Source organism: Lactuca saligna, chromosome 7 (genome assembly GCF_052625555.1).
Source record: "Lactuca saligna cultivar CGN05327 chromosome 7, ASM5262555v1, whole genome shotgun sequence".
Classification (NCBI taxonomy): domain Eukaryota; kingdom Viridiplantae; phylum Streptophyta; class Magnoliopsida; order Asterales; family Asteraceae; genus Lactuca; species Lactuca saligna.
In genome coordinates, this window is record NC_136423.1 from 132,992,008 (window position 1) to 133,008,959 (window position 16,952).

At 32.3% G+C, this 16,952-nt stretch overlaps 1 protein-coding gene across 3 annotated transcripts; it reads right to left on the reverse strand.

Annotated features, from left to right (window-relative positions):
- Positions 1-9,513: 9,513 nt before the first annotated feature.
- Positions 9,514-16,067, reverse strand: LOC145004445 (UDP-glycosyltransferase 85A8-like). Of its 3 annotated transcripts, XM_078963365.1 has the most exons (4): positions 15,948-16,067; positions 15,200-15,845; positions 10,474-11,051; positions 9,514-10,014 (listed from the first exon to the last, which is right to left on the reverse strand). In XM_078963365.1, exons 2-4 carry the CDS (start codon positions 15,699-15,701, stop codon positions 9,661-9,663), a joined length of 1,434 nt encoding a protein of 477 aa, XP_078819491.1. In that variant the 5' UTR covers positions 15,702-15,845; positions 15,948-16,067; the 3' UTR covers positions 9,514-9,660. The 3 variants fall into 3 exon arrangements, with proteins under 3 accessions (XP_078819491.1, XP_078819490.1, XP_078819493.1); XM_078963364.1 differs by having other exon boundaries at positions 15,200-16,026; XM_078963367.1 differs by lacking the exons at positions 15,200-15,845; positions 15,948-16,067 and adding an exon at positions 13,034-13,198.
- Positions 16,068-16,952: the final 885 nt, after the last annotated feature.

Genomic DNA, 16,952 nt, shown 5'->3' on the forward strand with positions numbered 1-16,952 from the left:
AGGTATGAATGAAGACTGTCGTGAATTGGTGTGTGGATTGTCTAAAGTGTATTAGACATAAGCAAATGTTTGCTTCAACGTTCATGCATGCTTATGAATATGATTTGAGCATTAGATTAAAACCACGCTCACTTGGATCACTTCATGAATTGTATCATGAGTGATTGGTGAGACGATAACATCTATATTCTTGAAACCGAGATGTGTGAGTTGTATCTTGCGAGTCGGTTACACATTGATAATATGTAAACGCACCAGTAAGTTGGTGTTATAAAACATATTGTTGTGTGTGATTCGGTAAGTGAGTGCAAGCAAGCATTGAATCAAAGTTTATCCGTTCCTTTTATCCAAAGTAGGATGAAAGCGATATCTGTGGGCCCCTCGATGATTTAGTAATGGAACATAAGCGCTTGGCCAAGCCGAGACTAATTTGATGTGTTCAATTGTAGTCTGTTGTCAGTCATCATAAATCAGAAATCGAGAAACAGAACATAGACTGAGAGAATGATCAAAATCCATGTCTCAAGTCTATACAATATCAAGAATGGAGGAATATATGATCCCTTATCGAAAGGACACGCTTCTGATAAGATCAGAGTTGACAGCGGATTTTGAAAGCTACGATTGCTAATCAGGATCTGAGGTTATACGTAGAATAGTTATTAGACTTATCCAAGTGGGAGACTGTTGGATTAATGTCTAAGTCCATAACTATTTTGGTATGTACTTGAGCCGATTGTGCATGATCCTTTTGGGTTGCCTTCACACTGGTGACTAGACAAGATGATTGTTGAGGAGAGAGGCTGGTTTATTGTTAAGAATAATAAATTAGGGTATAAATATGATTTTTTAATATATTATATGAATAATATATTAATTTGGAATCATATTATTAATTAGTATTTAATCAGATATTAATTTAGAATTAATTTTGGGATTAAAGGAACTAACTTAAAGTGTAGGGGCTATTTTGTAATTATTCAATAGTTTAGGCTTTGGGCCATTGGATCACCTTTATTAAGGCTTGAACGAAAATCCTATAAGGATCTAGGAGTTTTCATCCAAGGGCTTATGGAAAGGAGTCCATGGACTTGCTTAGGCCCTAAGCTAAGGGATTAGGGTTTACACCTTGAAACCCTAGTTAGCCTTAATTATAAATAGCACCCTAAGGCACTAAGACTTCGTCCAAGCCTTGGGAAACTCTAAAAGGGACGAAATATAGGGCAAGATACCCTTCTCTCTTCTCTCCCGTATTCATCCTTTCACCTAGTGTGTTTGTGAGCCATCAGAGGTACTACACTTGTGGTACTTGCTTTCAAGAGCTAATCAAATTCAAGGAAATAGTTGTTATTGCTATATAACAACAAAAGGTATGTATTTTATTTTTATATATGAATTTCGAAAATAATACTAGCATGCCAGGTTTCTTTTTGTGTTCATCAAGTTGTATAACTAATAGTGAAAACATAGATCCAACTCTAGGGTTGCATGCACACATAGGATTGTTTGTATAAAACCCATCAAGTTCTTCCATGAGCAGATTGTAGTTGGCGAATGCGGATTGTATTGACTTCCGCATCAGCATCAACTTCCATGATTCGGTTGATGGCTGCCCTACCCTGCTTGTCAATTCTAGTTACCCTGCGAACCAGGATAGGCAGGACTCTGTTTGCTAAGCCTCCCTCGCTCAGATTGTAGAAACTTCTGTCTCTGTTGTAGGGTAAGGGTTGCCCATGCTCTTGACTCCATTTTCCTAATTTCTCAGCTCAAAGAGGTGTCGGGCCTTGAAAAGCCGGACGTGGGTTAGGATTTGGGATTGGAGCCACTAGGGGTAGATCATTGACTTTTGGCTCGGAGTCAGAATCCTCTGGGAAGTTCTCTGTGAAGTCTTCATCCAATGGAATTGCATGATTCTCTTCTGGTTGTGCATCGAGCCATCCACCATTGCCTTGATTGGGAAAGTACGGGTCGCCAGGGGGATGGAATCCAACCATTTTATATACGCGAGAATAGGGATAAAAGAGATAGTTAATAGACGTACTACTTAAGATAATTATAGGATGATCCTTACCAATTACTTAAATACTTGCGTAGTGCATACCAGTCACATGTAACCAAAACAAAATAGACTTTCGAATAAGCGACCCTAACTCTAAGTCCACAACCAAACAAGGAACAGGAAGTAAACCAAATATCACAGATTTTAAGTCTATGACACCTTAGTCACATATAACCTTAGTGTATCCACTCAACAACTATTGACCTACTAGTAAAGACCTTTTAGTTCTCAAATAAATAATTATAGTAACACAAAATACTCCTATAGTATTTTAAGTTTATGTTTTGTTCTAAAGTTTTCATTGTAGTAGTGTTGGTAAGTTTTTAGACTTGTTGTAACACCACAACCATTCCTAGGCACATGCTAATCAGTTCTCGGAAAGATATAGTTGATCAGGCTATATCACTCCCAGATCTGATTATATGCCCCCAAGCCTACTTGTGCTGTCCAACAACCGCAATACTTTTGTTCTATCCTAGTATGACACTGATTTTAGTATGAATGCAGGTATGTATACTTTGGTTAAATATTTTATTATTTAAAAGTATAAACTCTTGGTCAGAGTATTTTAATACCAATGTGTTTATAGTTGTATATCTTTTATGGGTTGATATACTCAATTCACTATAAACAAAGCTCTAATACCAATTGGTCACACCCCCAAACCGGATTAGCGGAAACATTCAGGGGTGGAGGACGTCATGTATAGTATCATAACAATGCATAATAGTAAAACAAGCAACAACATCATCCATAGAATTAATAGTATAATTTATACATGTGCATTCTGAATGTATTTGTAAGACACGAAAAATATATATATCAAAATAAAAGACGAGTCAGGAAGTGCTCCGTCTTCTCAAAACCTAGCCATTTGTACTTGTCTACTGGTGACTTGAGAATACAAGTTATTTTGAAAGAGAGGATTCTTCATTTAAGCTGGTGAGTTCATAAGTATTTTAGTGTCAAATTGTAACAGCCTGGAATTTCAGGTATTGTCATAATGTTGTTTTTGGGGTGTTTTAGGAGGGGACTCGGCGAGTTGGAGCCAGACTCGCCGAGTAGGACCACAGATTGGGTCGCGGGTTCGCGACTGGACTCGGCGAGTCTGCGCTATTCAGCGGAAACCCTAGCCGTTTGGTTTTGGAACGTATATAAAGCATTATATGCCGTCATTGTCCGTCTTTTAGTCGACTGAGAAGAACCCTAAGCGGCTGTGGGCATCTAGAGCAAGATTGAAGGCCATTGGTGACTTGAAGAAATTGTTGTGCAAGGAGGAGAAGAGTGTTGGCTAAAGGAACTGCAAGGGATTCGAGTTCTGAGGTTTGGGGACACAGAGAGTGCATTATTCAGGTAATATTTCAGATCCTTTCTGTTATATTGATGTGTGCATGAATTTAGGGTTTATGGAACCCATTTGGTGATTAGATGGATTAATACCTTGTTACCCAAATGAATATAACCCTGTGTTAGGACCTTTAGAGGTCCAGAAGGTCCCATGCTTGTGTATTGCGGAACAATACTTATCTCAGGAAGCAGTTTGATCGACTGCATGGCATGGACTCGCCGAGTCCAATGAACAGACTCGGCGAGTAGCTTGGAGATTGACTGGGACTCGTCGAGCTATTCTTCAGACTCGGCGAGTGGAGTCGGGGTGGCCCCGCGATTCTTCCACGAGGAACTCGTCGAGTCAAGAGGGATACTCGACGAGTAGAAAGGGAACATCAGGATTTGGTGAGGACGCCTAGACTTGCCGAGTCGCCTTAGTACTCGCCGAGTCCAGTCAAGTTGACCGTTGACCAGAGTTGACCTGCATGTAATTTCTTAGGGTCAGTTGTCTTAAATGATAAGAGTATTAATAAGGAGTATATGGTATTCAGGAAGTCTGTAGTTCGGTGGATCGAGCACGAGTGATTTCGGGATTTGCTAGCTTTCAATATTCACGAGGTGAGTCTTCTCACTATACTGTACCCGGAAGGGTTTGACTGTGTGATCGGAAGGTCGAATATGTTATGTGTTATGTATATATGCTATAAATGGAAAGTTAGTTGGTATGCGTGCTATGTATGTTTATATGGGCCGAAAGGCAAAGTGTTATGTGACAGAAAGGTCAGGTATGATATATGATATATGTGCTATATGTGTTAGAGTAAATGTATTATGTGCTGTATATGTTTATGGGCCGGAAGGCAATATGTTATGGGCCGGAAGGCGACTATGTTACGGGCCGGAAGGCGATGTGTTATGGACCGGAAGGTCAGGGCCTGGAAAGGCTTATATGTGTAAGTAGTATACTGGGGAACTCACTAAGCATTTATGCTTACAATTGTTATGTATGTATTTCAGGTACTAGCGAGGACCGTGGGAAGGCGCCGGCGTGATGTGTACACACTGTTGTTATTTTGAGATCTTGGGGATTTTATGATTGTATTTTGATATGAAGCTTGGAATAATTATATTTAGTTGAATAAAATCACTTTATTTTAATAAAAAATTTGTTTGAAAATTTACGTTGTTATACAAATGTTTGTATAAGTTTGATGAAAATATTTGTAAATGTTTGTATCTCCTAGAAAATCCTATATTTTCTACTTATCATGAAATGTAGGCTTCTACCAAGACTCGAAGGTTCTACATGTTATTTGTTTTTAAAAGTGAGTTTTATTCCCAATTATGACTATCATTACCAAAATATAGTTTACATTTCCGTTTATGTGAGAAGATCACAATGTGAAAGCAATGGGAAAATAAAGATGTATTGTAGTATTGTATATAGTAACTACTTTTGTACTAACTACCTTAAAACAATTGTTTAATTAAGGTAAAATGTGATGAGATTATAACCATACTTGATTGGCTAGTAAAACACGACAATCAAAGATGTCAAAATGGTATGACATTCGTCACCCGTAGACCTGCAGATCCCACTATAGCTAGCAGCAAGGTGTAGGATGGTCAATCCCCATATAGATCTATACAAAAATTCACGCTCTCCCTCCAGGAGACTCTGGTTACAAAACGTAACACAACAGTATATTACCATGCCATGAAGTAGTGGCTCACATTAATGTTATAGTATTCTTGTATTTGCATAGTATGTTATATCTGTTCTAGTGCATTGTATGTTCTCTTTGTATAGTATGTTCCTCCCTGATTCTCATTATAGTATGTTTGAACTGAATCATGTATGAACTGACTCTTGTATGTTTCATTTACTAGAAATAGTGAGTAGTAGTCCTCTAAACTGTACCTATTATAGTTTACTAGTAATGTTGTTTGAAGGACTGAGTGTGCTTGTACACCTTTGCTACCCAAAGGTGTTGAACTGATGTAAGAACTTTTATATCTATACACATATACATAATATATAACTAAGATCCAAACGACACTCGGACAAACATCCGATATCCTAAGTCCACAACCAAATAAGGAATAGGAAATAATGCGAGTTATCAGTCCTAATCCCTTTCAACCTTATTTATATAACTATATCTATATAGACATGATTTTGACAATATATAAGTTTTAAAAAGAGTTTGATAAATAATTTAGCATATAAAAGGGGTTTTAACATATAAAGGATTTTTAACCATTTGAATGGTTACAGATGACTTGATGTCAATTTATAAAGCGTTTTGAAATAGTTTGTTTGATAACACAATTTTAAAGTATAAGAAATCCATTTGTTTGATAGTTATTAATCACATGTGATTGATATAATAACTATAATGTTTCTACTTGTTTCCCCCCACCCCTAAAAGCATTTAAAATCATTTAAAATATAAGTTAGGGGTATGAACTCACCTATAGTGAGTGATTCGAATGTAAGATCGATATAGGATGCTAAGTGTCAAGTGAAGCCTCGAGCACAAACGGATCCTATTAAGCATATAATGACACACACACACACACACACCCACACCCACACACACACACACACACACATATATATATATATATATATATATATATATAACTAGTGTATATAACAACTAATCATGATAGAGAACCACCTTAGGGACTAGGAAACACTTGGATTGAAGAGTTAAAATCACATATGATTGTTCTAAGGGGGTTTACAGCCACACAAGGGTGTTCACGACCATGGTGTTTACGGCCATTGATGTTTTCGGCCAACACATGAAATGGATTGTGTTTACGGCTAAAGGTGTTCTTCATAGGGGTTTACAGCCAAAGGAGATGTTATGGCCGTAAACTCTTATTGTTCTTGAGGAATGGTTGTTTCCAATGGTGTATGTCAAGAGCTTCTAAAGGGTAACTAGTATATGGAAAGGATACTTACGTTTTGAAGCTTGAAGGGGTGTTCACAGTCTAAAGAAATAGTAGGTGTTCTTGGTGTAAGTGATGAAGATTTGAAGATTAACGCAAAAGAGATGAATTCATGGATGAAATCATAGAGTTTTACTAGATTAAGAAGGATATCAACTTATAAATGGAAGGATCACATACACTTTTGAAGATCAAGATGAATATTCTTGATGATACTTGAGACAGAATCGAGTTTCTTGAATTGGAAGTGTGAGAAAAGGTGAAAAAGTGAAGGAATATCATACTTAGGGAGCTAGTTCACGGCCAAACAATCATTTACGGCTGTGAACCTTAGTTTATGGCCGTAAACTCCACATGATGGAGTTTTCTGGCTTGAATGCTGCATACTGAACTCTAGGAGATACTTCCTAACACCCAATCCTTGAATGTACTAGGCTTAGAACACTAAAATAAAACATAAACACTGCTAAAAGATAGCAGAAACAAGTCTGACTTTAGATCGAATTAATTGGCTTTACAAGATAGAAGCTTCGGGTTGTCACACTACAATATTAAGTATGTAGTGATTCGCATGTAAGTCACAAGTGAATCATATATGAATTACATGTGATTCACATGTAAATCACAAGTGAATCATATATGAATCACACGGGATTCAGATGTAAATCACATGGGATTCACATGTAAATCACACGTGATTCACATGTAAATCACACGTAAATCACATATGAATTACATCTATTTTCACACATGCATTTTGTGCGAGGGTTCTTCGTTAATTATTTTTAAAATTTTTATTGTGAATTTCACATCTGAATCCTAATAGATACTATCACATGTGAATATCACATTATATAATCACATGTGAATCTTACATGATATAATCGCATGTGAATCTTACATTATATATTCATATGAAAGTTTTTGAATCTTACATTATATATTTATATGGAATTTTGTGAGTGTTCTTGCATTAATAATTTTTTTGTTTTTAATTTTATTGTAGACTTGGAAGAATTTGTAAAAAATATTGAAGAGGTGAAAAGTGACAAATTAAAGAAAATATAGAAATGTTTACACGAAGAAATGATAACACTTTCAATCTGTAAAACATTTGTTGTTATATATATATATATATATATATATATATATATATATATATATATATATATATATATATATATATATATATATATATTATTTTGTATCGAATAAAATACCTGTACCTATTGTATTTATAATTAGTAAATAAAAATGAGTTTTTTATGATTTACTTATGAACATTCTAGTATAAGAAATATACATATATTCACTTGAAAAAAAATATGTATATATTCACTTGAAAAAATATGTATATATGCACAAGAAGCATTAATTTTTTTTTGTTAAAAAATATAGTTATTTATTTTTATTTTTTTATAAATATTCCAGTTATTTTAAAATGTACTGATTTTTGAAAACTGGTTGTTTTTTAGAAAAATTGTAGACCGAAAAAAATATATATTTATTATTTTTTTTTAAAAAATTCATACTTTCTAAAAAAAATATGCATTTCTTAAAAACATTGAAAATTACTAGTTTTATAAAAAATCCAAAATTTTGATTTATTATGTTAATTAGACAATTTTATTAATAATTCTATTACCACAAAAAATTAAAGATTAAATGAGATTGCAAAGGTGACGATCATACTCTTAATGAGTTAATTTTGATCTAACGCTGTTTTTAGGTTCTCGAAAAACTATGAAAAACTATGAGTTGTCAACTTATCTAACGATATATATATATATATATATATATATATATATATATATATATATATATATATATATATATATATATATATATATATATATATATATATATATATATATATATATATATATAATTTATTGAATTTAATTTAACCTCGCAAAACATAAATTTATTGCGTCGCATACCAAAACCAAATTATGTTTTGTATCCCTCATTCCAAAAGTATTACTTAGCAAACTAGACACATTGTCCCTCGTAGCGATAGAAATGGTTTGAAATGAATTATAGATGGTCTACATCATCAATTTTATTGTAATAAAAAGTAGTTTAAATTTAAATGTAATGCCCAAAATGTAAATAAACATCATGCACGTTGAGTTTAGTAAGAAAATATTAAATGGATTGGGTTTGTTTTGATGATTATTAAATTTTATGATTATGGTTTTGTTTGCTATATATATATATATATATATATATATATATATATATATATATATATATATATATATATATATATATATATATATATATATATATATATATATATATATATATATAGAGTGTATGTTAATCTTTTTATATTGATATGAACTAGTATGATAATTGATTTCCGATTCATCCATGTTTCTAGAATTCTAATGTTTTATCTTATTTTTCTCCACACACAAACACATAAGTTTTAACATTAGAAACAAATATAAAAAACAAGTTCAAACATTAAAAATACATATAAAAACAAGGTGTAAATCACTTCAAAACATTAAAAAAAATACCAAATCATAAGTTTTACATCAATTCATATATATAAAAAATATAAAATATAATATTGAAAAGAAATATTGTTTTAGATGAATACATATGCTTCAAAAAGTTTCATAACATTTGAATGTGACTAGGAAGGATGTGGTAATGTCTGTTGAAATTATGGTGCTGCAAGTCTTATAGAATTTTTAAAACTTTAGGTTTTCTGAACGAAAAATTATCGGGAAGACACTCTTCTTGATATTATTAGATTACATTCTTATAATTGGTATTATTTTAGGAACTATAAAATGTCTTGAGATTGGCACGTTTTGCTCCAATACCTTTGAGCTTGTAATTTTGTATTTTGGTTTGTTTTGCTAGTTTTTTGCTAGTATTTTGTATTAAGAGAAGTCTAAAGAGACATGAAAAAACCACCAAATATTATTTGGTAAAATGTTTCATTTTCATGTATATTATTCAGTTTAACAGGTTCAACCACTTTTTTTTTTTATGAAACCGTTTTGTTCCTGTCCAAAAATTGATATAAAACCAGTGTTAGTTGAACCATTCTTTTAACCAGTTTCCAGTCGAATTGGTTCAAACCACCAATTCAAATCTTTTGTTTTTGTTTTTGTTTTAGTATTATTGATAGGTAATCTAGGATGGAAGGATAAATCGCTATCATTTCTTATTCCAAAATAAAATATGTGTAAACATTTAATAAAAAAAAAAAAGAACCTTAATAGATAAGATAAAATTTAGTAATCCGTTAAGAAGATCCACCATTAACCACTGGCAACGAAATGCAGTGTTCATTTTCTGATCAATAGCACCTCACTAACTAATTTATCAAAGTTGAGATAAGAAGATCCACCAATAGCAACAGCTTCTTCGGCTTTTGTCTTCCACTCTGAGGCCTTGCTTTTCATCATCTTCCCCTTCTTCCCATCCATCATCTCCCTCACCTGAGCCTCCACCTCCTCTCTCTTCACATCTGTATCAATTTCCATTCCAATCCCCCACTCTACACAACTATACCGACAATTTGTTTGTTGCTCGGCAAAAAACGGCCAACAAATCACTGGAACACCGCTGCTAATACTCTCAATAGTCGAGTTCCATCCACTGTGTGTCAAGAATCCCCCAATCGCTGGGTGCTTTAAAACCTTCACGCGTAGATCAATCAAACGACTTTTCAGTATTCAGATTATACATTAGGCATGTCATGATTAAAAGGTGCACACAAACCAATGTCATCTTCCGTCCAAGCTCATATGATGACTTAAGTACTCTCCTTAATTTATTCTTCTTGATTTTTTTATTTTTTTTTGTTTACTTTTCTAGTATTGCATGTGTAATTCCTAAACAAAGTTGATGTCACAAATCACAAATTGCAATGGGGTCGCCGTTTTTTCTCCTGTTTATTTTTCAACGAGATGGTTCTTCTTTTTCTTTTATTTGTTGAATACCAACATGGATAAGAATTATGATGGTACGTGATCGTTTATCGTCTTATTCACTTTTCTATCGAAGAAACTAAGTGGGAACAAAAAAACGTATAGATATTTTATCAACTAATATTACTTTTTATACTCTAGAACATATATTTTGTCTGCATGCAGTACCTGTTCTTGAGGGCACCAACTGGTCATCATGGCTCTCTCTTTCGTCTCATCAACGAATTCAGGTGGCATCATGGCTTCATTGTCACCCACGATGTCTGGCCTCGTTACCCACAAGAAATCCTTCTTGCTATTAGCAAGTCCCCACCCGAACTCAGTGAGTTGTTCTTTCGACATAACTGTAATACTTCCAAAGTTGACAAAAACAACTGATCCAGGATCTTTCGTGTCAAGCCAATTGATGCAGCTCACATCTTCCTTCCAAAGATTGGACCCAATTTGTTTGAGACGTTCATCATGCACATGTTCTTGCATCAGGTGAAGTGGGCCTATGGTGAAGGTTCGTGGGTTCATGGTACATATGGGATTAACGCTGTCTTGTTCTAAGGCATCAAATGTGTTAAGGACCACAGCAGAGCCTCTAGGGAGAGTCTCAGCTTCCGTCATGAGATAGTTGAACATGATATCGTTTATATCTGTGGTTCGAATGAAGCTTGGGAAGTCCCTTAATTTGATGTTTTTCATCCCAGGAACCCAATCTAACGTTGTTTCTAAATATCCATTTGTTACGTAGCTCATATCTGGTTAACAATAATTAACTAGTATTTGAGTAATTAAATGAAGAAAGTGGAATTCAAAAATACTATACGAAATAAAACAAATAATTGTCTAATGAAACCCTAAATCAAATTAGTGTTGAGTAATTATTTGCAGAAACTTTATGATATAATAATCTGTATCCTGATATAATAATCAGCTAATCCAAGTTCGATTCTTTACCGACGCAACATATGTGTTTTCTTTTGTTAATTAGTATCCTAAGCTTCTTTTAAGTTAGATTTTTTCTTTTATTATCTTCCTTTTTATTGGTTTATGCTACAAAAACAGTATATATAGAAATTGTTTTGTTTTAGCCAAATCTTTATTTTTTGTTATTATATTCTACAAAACGTTTTTATTTTCGGGCCGTGAACGGTCATCCACAGGTCATGACTAGTGGTGGACGTAGAAGATTCCAATATATTTGTGACACCAAAAAATAATAGTGGTAGTAATTTTGTATAGAGGTTGCACACTAATAGAAAAACAATTTTTTAACATGGAGCTAAAAGGGAGTAGTGGCCTGAGAGGTTGGGACTTCTCGAGAACCACTAAGGTCCAATGCCGATGATGACGTATCCGGCTGCCAATTTTCCTTAGTTTGCATTTAGCTAACATTTATATATGAGTTTGCATTTAGCTCAAATATTATTTTTATTCCCTATTTGTCATTATTTTTAAGAAAAATTTCAATTTAACCCTTATCCAATCACAGTTAGATAATTTAAAAATTAATAACTTAAAATGAAAAAAAAAGATGGAGGCAAGAGCCAATAAAAATGTTAATCCATTTGTAACTCAACTTAGAAACAATTAGTTTTTTCTAATGCTATATTTAATGTACATATACATTTTAAAATGAAGGAAAAAGACCTAGTATAAGTCTTGAATCCGTAACATCTAATAAACAATATGACATGCTAATATTTAAATAAGTCAAAATTCTTAATTTATTCGTAATTCATCTAAAAAATAATTGGTTATTTCTAATGACATATTTATTAGGAAACCAAATATTTTTAATGACATATTTATATAAAAACCAAACAAATGATAATTTTTATTAGCTCAAAGATTAACATGTCACATCGTTTATTAGATGATTCGGATTCGATATTTACATTAGGTCTTTTTTCTTCATTTTAAAATCCATGTATACATTAAATACAACAAATACTGATAATACAAAAAAGAGAGCCATTGCTTACCGTCTAACATACCCTGCCTTCAAGACAAAATCGTAGTCCCGACTCTTGCATTCATTTTTTTATTTTTTATTTTTCATTTTAAGTTATTAAATTTTAAAATAACTATTTGTGACTGGCTAATGGTTAAGAAAATTTTTCTAAAAGTTAATAGCAAATGTGGAACAAAAAAATGTTGGGCTAAATACAATCTCATATTTAAATGTTGGGGCTAAATGCAAATTGAGAAAAATGCAAAATTAACACCTCGTCATCATGATTATTTGTTGGTGACCGGCCAATGGTCTGAAAACGAAACGTTTTCTAAAATATAATGACAAACGGAGAAAAAAAAAATTAACTTTTATGACATAAACCATTTTTTCACTAATGTTTATAGTTTTAAGTAGTCTCTTTCTCTTTTTATTCACACATATATATATATATATATATATATATATATATATATATATATATATATATTAAAGCTCACCCATTACAAATTTAATTCAATTGTTAATTGTAAACATTATTTTGATTAAATCCATATTTTTAATGTGACAATTTTATGTAATTAGGTAAGATTATATAAGATTATATGTTGTATTTTTTTTCTTTATTTATTATTATTATTATTATTATTATTATTATTATTATTATTTTTTTTTTTTTTACAATATTCATCAACTTAATAAATTTCCTGTCTACATATATAAAAAATTTACGTGCCTAATTTTATATTTCGCATAGAGTCCTTAATATCAATGAACCAACCTTACATTTTATTGGAGACGGCGGAGTTATATTAAATTGTGTACTACGGAACGTTATACCAGAACCGATAGACTTGGCTGCCCGAAATCACCTCGCTTTCTGCACACCTTAGTTCACCATTTTGGTACGAGAAAGGCTCGAATCCGCCACCTCTAGGAGAAAACCCGGCATGCAGCTAAGCTAGAGATCATATGCGGACCAACCTTATATATCGTACAGTTTTAATATGAGTAATCAATCTAAAAAACATATATGAAAAAAATGTTTATATAATTCAAATATATTCTAATCTTTGAATGATTTGACAACCGTATATAATTTCAACGATATCTTATATATTATAATATATTAATATTAGTTATATATTGAATTTTAAAAAATATAATATACAAAACTTTTTATACAAGTCAATTATATATAAATAATTCATTAATCCTTGTTAGAAGTTTGAAGACTTGAATTGATGAATGATACTAAAAAATTCAATTAGGAGCAAAATGACAATTTTAAAATATTAAATTCATTTATATAAATTGATTTTCATTTGTTAAAATAGGCATCGATATTTATTAAATTACATCAAATGTAAAAACAGATAATATAAATATAAAGTTTAAACATAAATATTTTTTAATTTAAAAGTCTTAATTTTTTATTATATAATAACTAATAGAAAATTCTAATAGTTATTTACCGTGTTCATTAAAACAGCTATTCATCATAATTAGGGGTTGAATTGGTACGGTACTAACTTTTTTTTCTCTAAATCGTGTACCGTACCAATTATAGTTGGTATACAAAGTTTGCTACCAGAACCGTACTTGGTATCAATATGTTTGGCTACCAACAATTTTAGTTGGTACAAATTGGTAATGTATATACAAACTTTTAATCTTTTATTGTAAGATTTAATCAAAACATCAGATATTTTTGACATTTAGTAAATAAATTAGTTTAATAAAAAAGTTAGTTTCATAGTTCTTTTATTTTACAAAAGAATTCTGTTCAAATAAAGCTAAAGTAACATTTTAATTTTGAGTTTTAACATGATAATAACTATTAATTAATGCGATCAAATGACTTATATCATATTCTTAAAACTGCAAAAACTAAACACACTAGTTAATTGGAATATACGTACGATTTCGTGTATATATATATATATATATATATATATATATATATATATATATATATATATATATATAATGAATTGATTGGTACGGTATTACCATGATATTTAAAGTTTTGTACCATTACCGTACCAAGATTGCTTAATTGGTACGGTACTATCAACCAAGGATGTTGGCTACCAAACATATTAGCTACCAACTTTCTTGATTCGGTTGGTAACATTTTGGTTGGTTTTCTGTAGTACAATTTTACCGGACCTAATCACAACTATTTTTCGCAGCCACATATCTAGTAGAGATAAGGCTTAAAGGAATTCAATTAAGATTGCAAATAGTGGTCCAACCATTAGAAGATATTCGGGATTTGTGAAATAAATGACACTAATTGCGATCTTTATGGTGAAAAACGAAAAGCATGTGCCTTTTTTTTTTTTTTTTTCAAAAACTAAACACATCTTTTATAGTAAATAAAGTGGGCAAATTAAGTAGGAATTGGCTAAAAAAGATGCTCATATATAGACACCCTAATTAAAATTTTATATATTTTCATTAGCTGAAATTGCATTGTTTCCGAAAAAACTGATTATAAACATTTAATTATTGATTAAATTAAAAAAAAAACTAATTATAAACATTTAATTATTGGTAGATATTTTAAAAAAACTGATTATAAACATTTAATTATTGATTAAATTAAAAAAAAAACTAATTATAAATATTTAATTATTGGTAGATATTTTAAAAAAATATCAATTTTGACGTATTAGCATTAAGTATTACCACCTAAACTCAACATGGTTTAGGGTATAAAACTGAACATGGTTTTCTTTATTTTAGATTTATTTTTTTACTTTTTTTTTTTTCCCTAAAACTACATGAAATTTTGTCTACGTTCAAACAAATTTAAAAAAGGAAAAATAGCAACCAAATATTCAAAATGTTTGTATTAGCCATAATACTTGTTAACCTAAAATTCGTAAAAACTAAAAAATTAAGATATAAACTATGAGAACAGAAACAGTACTTTTAAGGTTTTACCTTTGAGGGGAATATACTCCTTTCCAACAAGTTCACGATAGTGAGTGTAAGCCAAAAGCCCACAAGCACTTGTCGTCCAGAATAGCACTTCCGGCAGCCCAAATCTGTTTGCAGCTTCAAGTGTAAAGCTCATGCATCCGTCGGAAATTATACAGCACACCGGCAACACACAGTTAAGCTTGTTAATCAGCTCACAGAAAGGTTCCAGACTGTGCTTAGGAACAGATTCACAGAGGTCAGGGATTGACTGGGTAGCTTCTGCGTCAGATGGCGGAAGGCCATCGGGAATGGAGTGAAAACAGAAATCTGAGAGCCCGTCGAGGGAGGAAGGACCTCTGGATCGGAGTAGGCGCTTATGGTTGTAGTGGGTGTTGACGAAGGAAATATGGAAGCCCTTAAAGTGAAGGAGCTTAGCAAGTTTCATCATGGGATTTATGTGGCCTTGTGCTGGATAGGGGATACATATCGCATGTGGTTTTTCCATTGCTGCAATGGTATCCATTTGACGCTTTGTGTGTTCGAGCTCGCGTGTTGCTAGGGTGATATTATTGAGCTGGGTAGAAGGGAAGAGTGGTTGCCGGTATTTATTGCTAAGGAGAGAGCAAAAGGGAATTGTGAACGATGCATTTGTTTTACATATCTTGATCTTTGAATTTACATATTTATTATTCAACAACAACCAGGTAAGGTAAGTTAGATCACATGAATTATTTATAATATTAAAACACAACAGGCTTATGAACATTACTGGTTTCAAGCTTTGGCTTAAGTGGTTTTGCGTCGCTCAATACCGATTGGTTTTGAGCCGGTATTATATGAAGGTGTTGCCATTATTCCCCAATCCGTCTGGTCCACCTGCTTTGCTTCCACTCCTCCTTTTTTCTTCTATTTGTGTTCTACATCCACATAAAGATCGAGAATAGATACGCTACGGCGACACCATATGACGATGACAAATTCGGACCCTATCCTGACTATATGTCGTCGTAATAGTCTATGCAGACGACATGTCGTCGATATACGCGTGTCGGCATAGGTCAATAATGTCATCGGCATTGATGTCGTCGGCATAGCTTCATCTATTTCGATGAGTTGATGTCGGTACAACTTTTGTCAATCATATTTTCGGAAAAAAAAAAGTTTTATTAATAACCTGTGGCGACTTGTTGTCGGAAAACCTATAGCGATGACCTGTTGTCGCCAAAGGTTTAAGCTATTACGATGAGTAGTCGTCGGTATAGGTATTTCACAGCTGTCAATTATGTACCTATAGCGATGACATGTCGTCAGGATAACTACTGATTGTTATTTTAGCTTTACAAATTTTGTATATTATTATTCCTGCATTTTTAACAAATCCAAAAAACATTGCAGCATATATCAAATGAAATATATTAACTAGGTACCATTGTTCAAATTCAAAAACATCAAATTCAAGTTTAATATTACAATAAGTAGTTAACTAACATTGTTCAAAATACTAAAAAAATATCAACCATCATTATCATAATCGTCTTCTCCTTCTTCTCCTCCTTGCTCTTCTTCTTCCATCCTTTCGGCAAATTGTTGAGAGGTACTTACTTGTGTGTTATAGTTGAATAGAAAGTTAGAAAATGATGGTGGTTGGAAGTTCGGAATACATGCCGCCAATGATGCATTATATTGTTGCAAGTATTTTAACATTTGTTGTGCATCAAATTGGGATTGAGATTTAGACGATTTAGAAGTGGAAAACCGTTCATTTGGAATTAAA

Coding starts and splice junctions, on each gene's coding strand:
- LOC145004445 (XM_078963364.1), bottom strand. CDS start 15,944: ATGTTCATAAGCCTGTTGTGTTTTAATATTATAAATAATTCATGTGAT. Junction 11,052..15,199: donor GGAGTATATTCCCCTCAAAG/GTAAAACCTTAA, acceptor ATTGTTAACCAG/ATATGAGCTACGTAACAAAT. Junction 10,015..10,473: donor GTTGGTGCCCTCAAGAACAG/GTACTGCATGCA, acceptor CTACGCGTGAAG/GTTTTAAAGCACCCAGCGAT.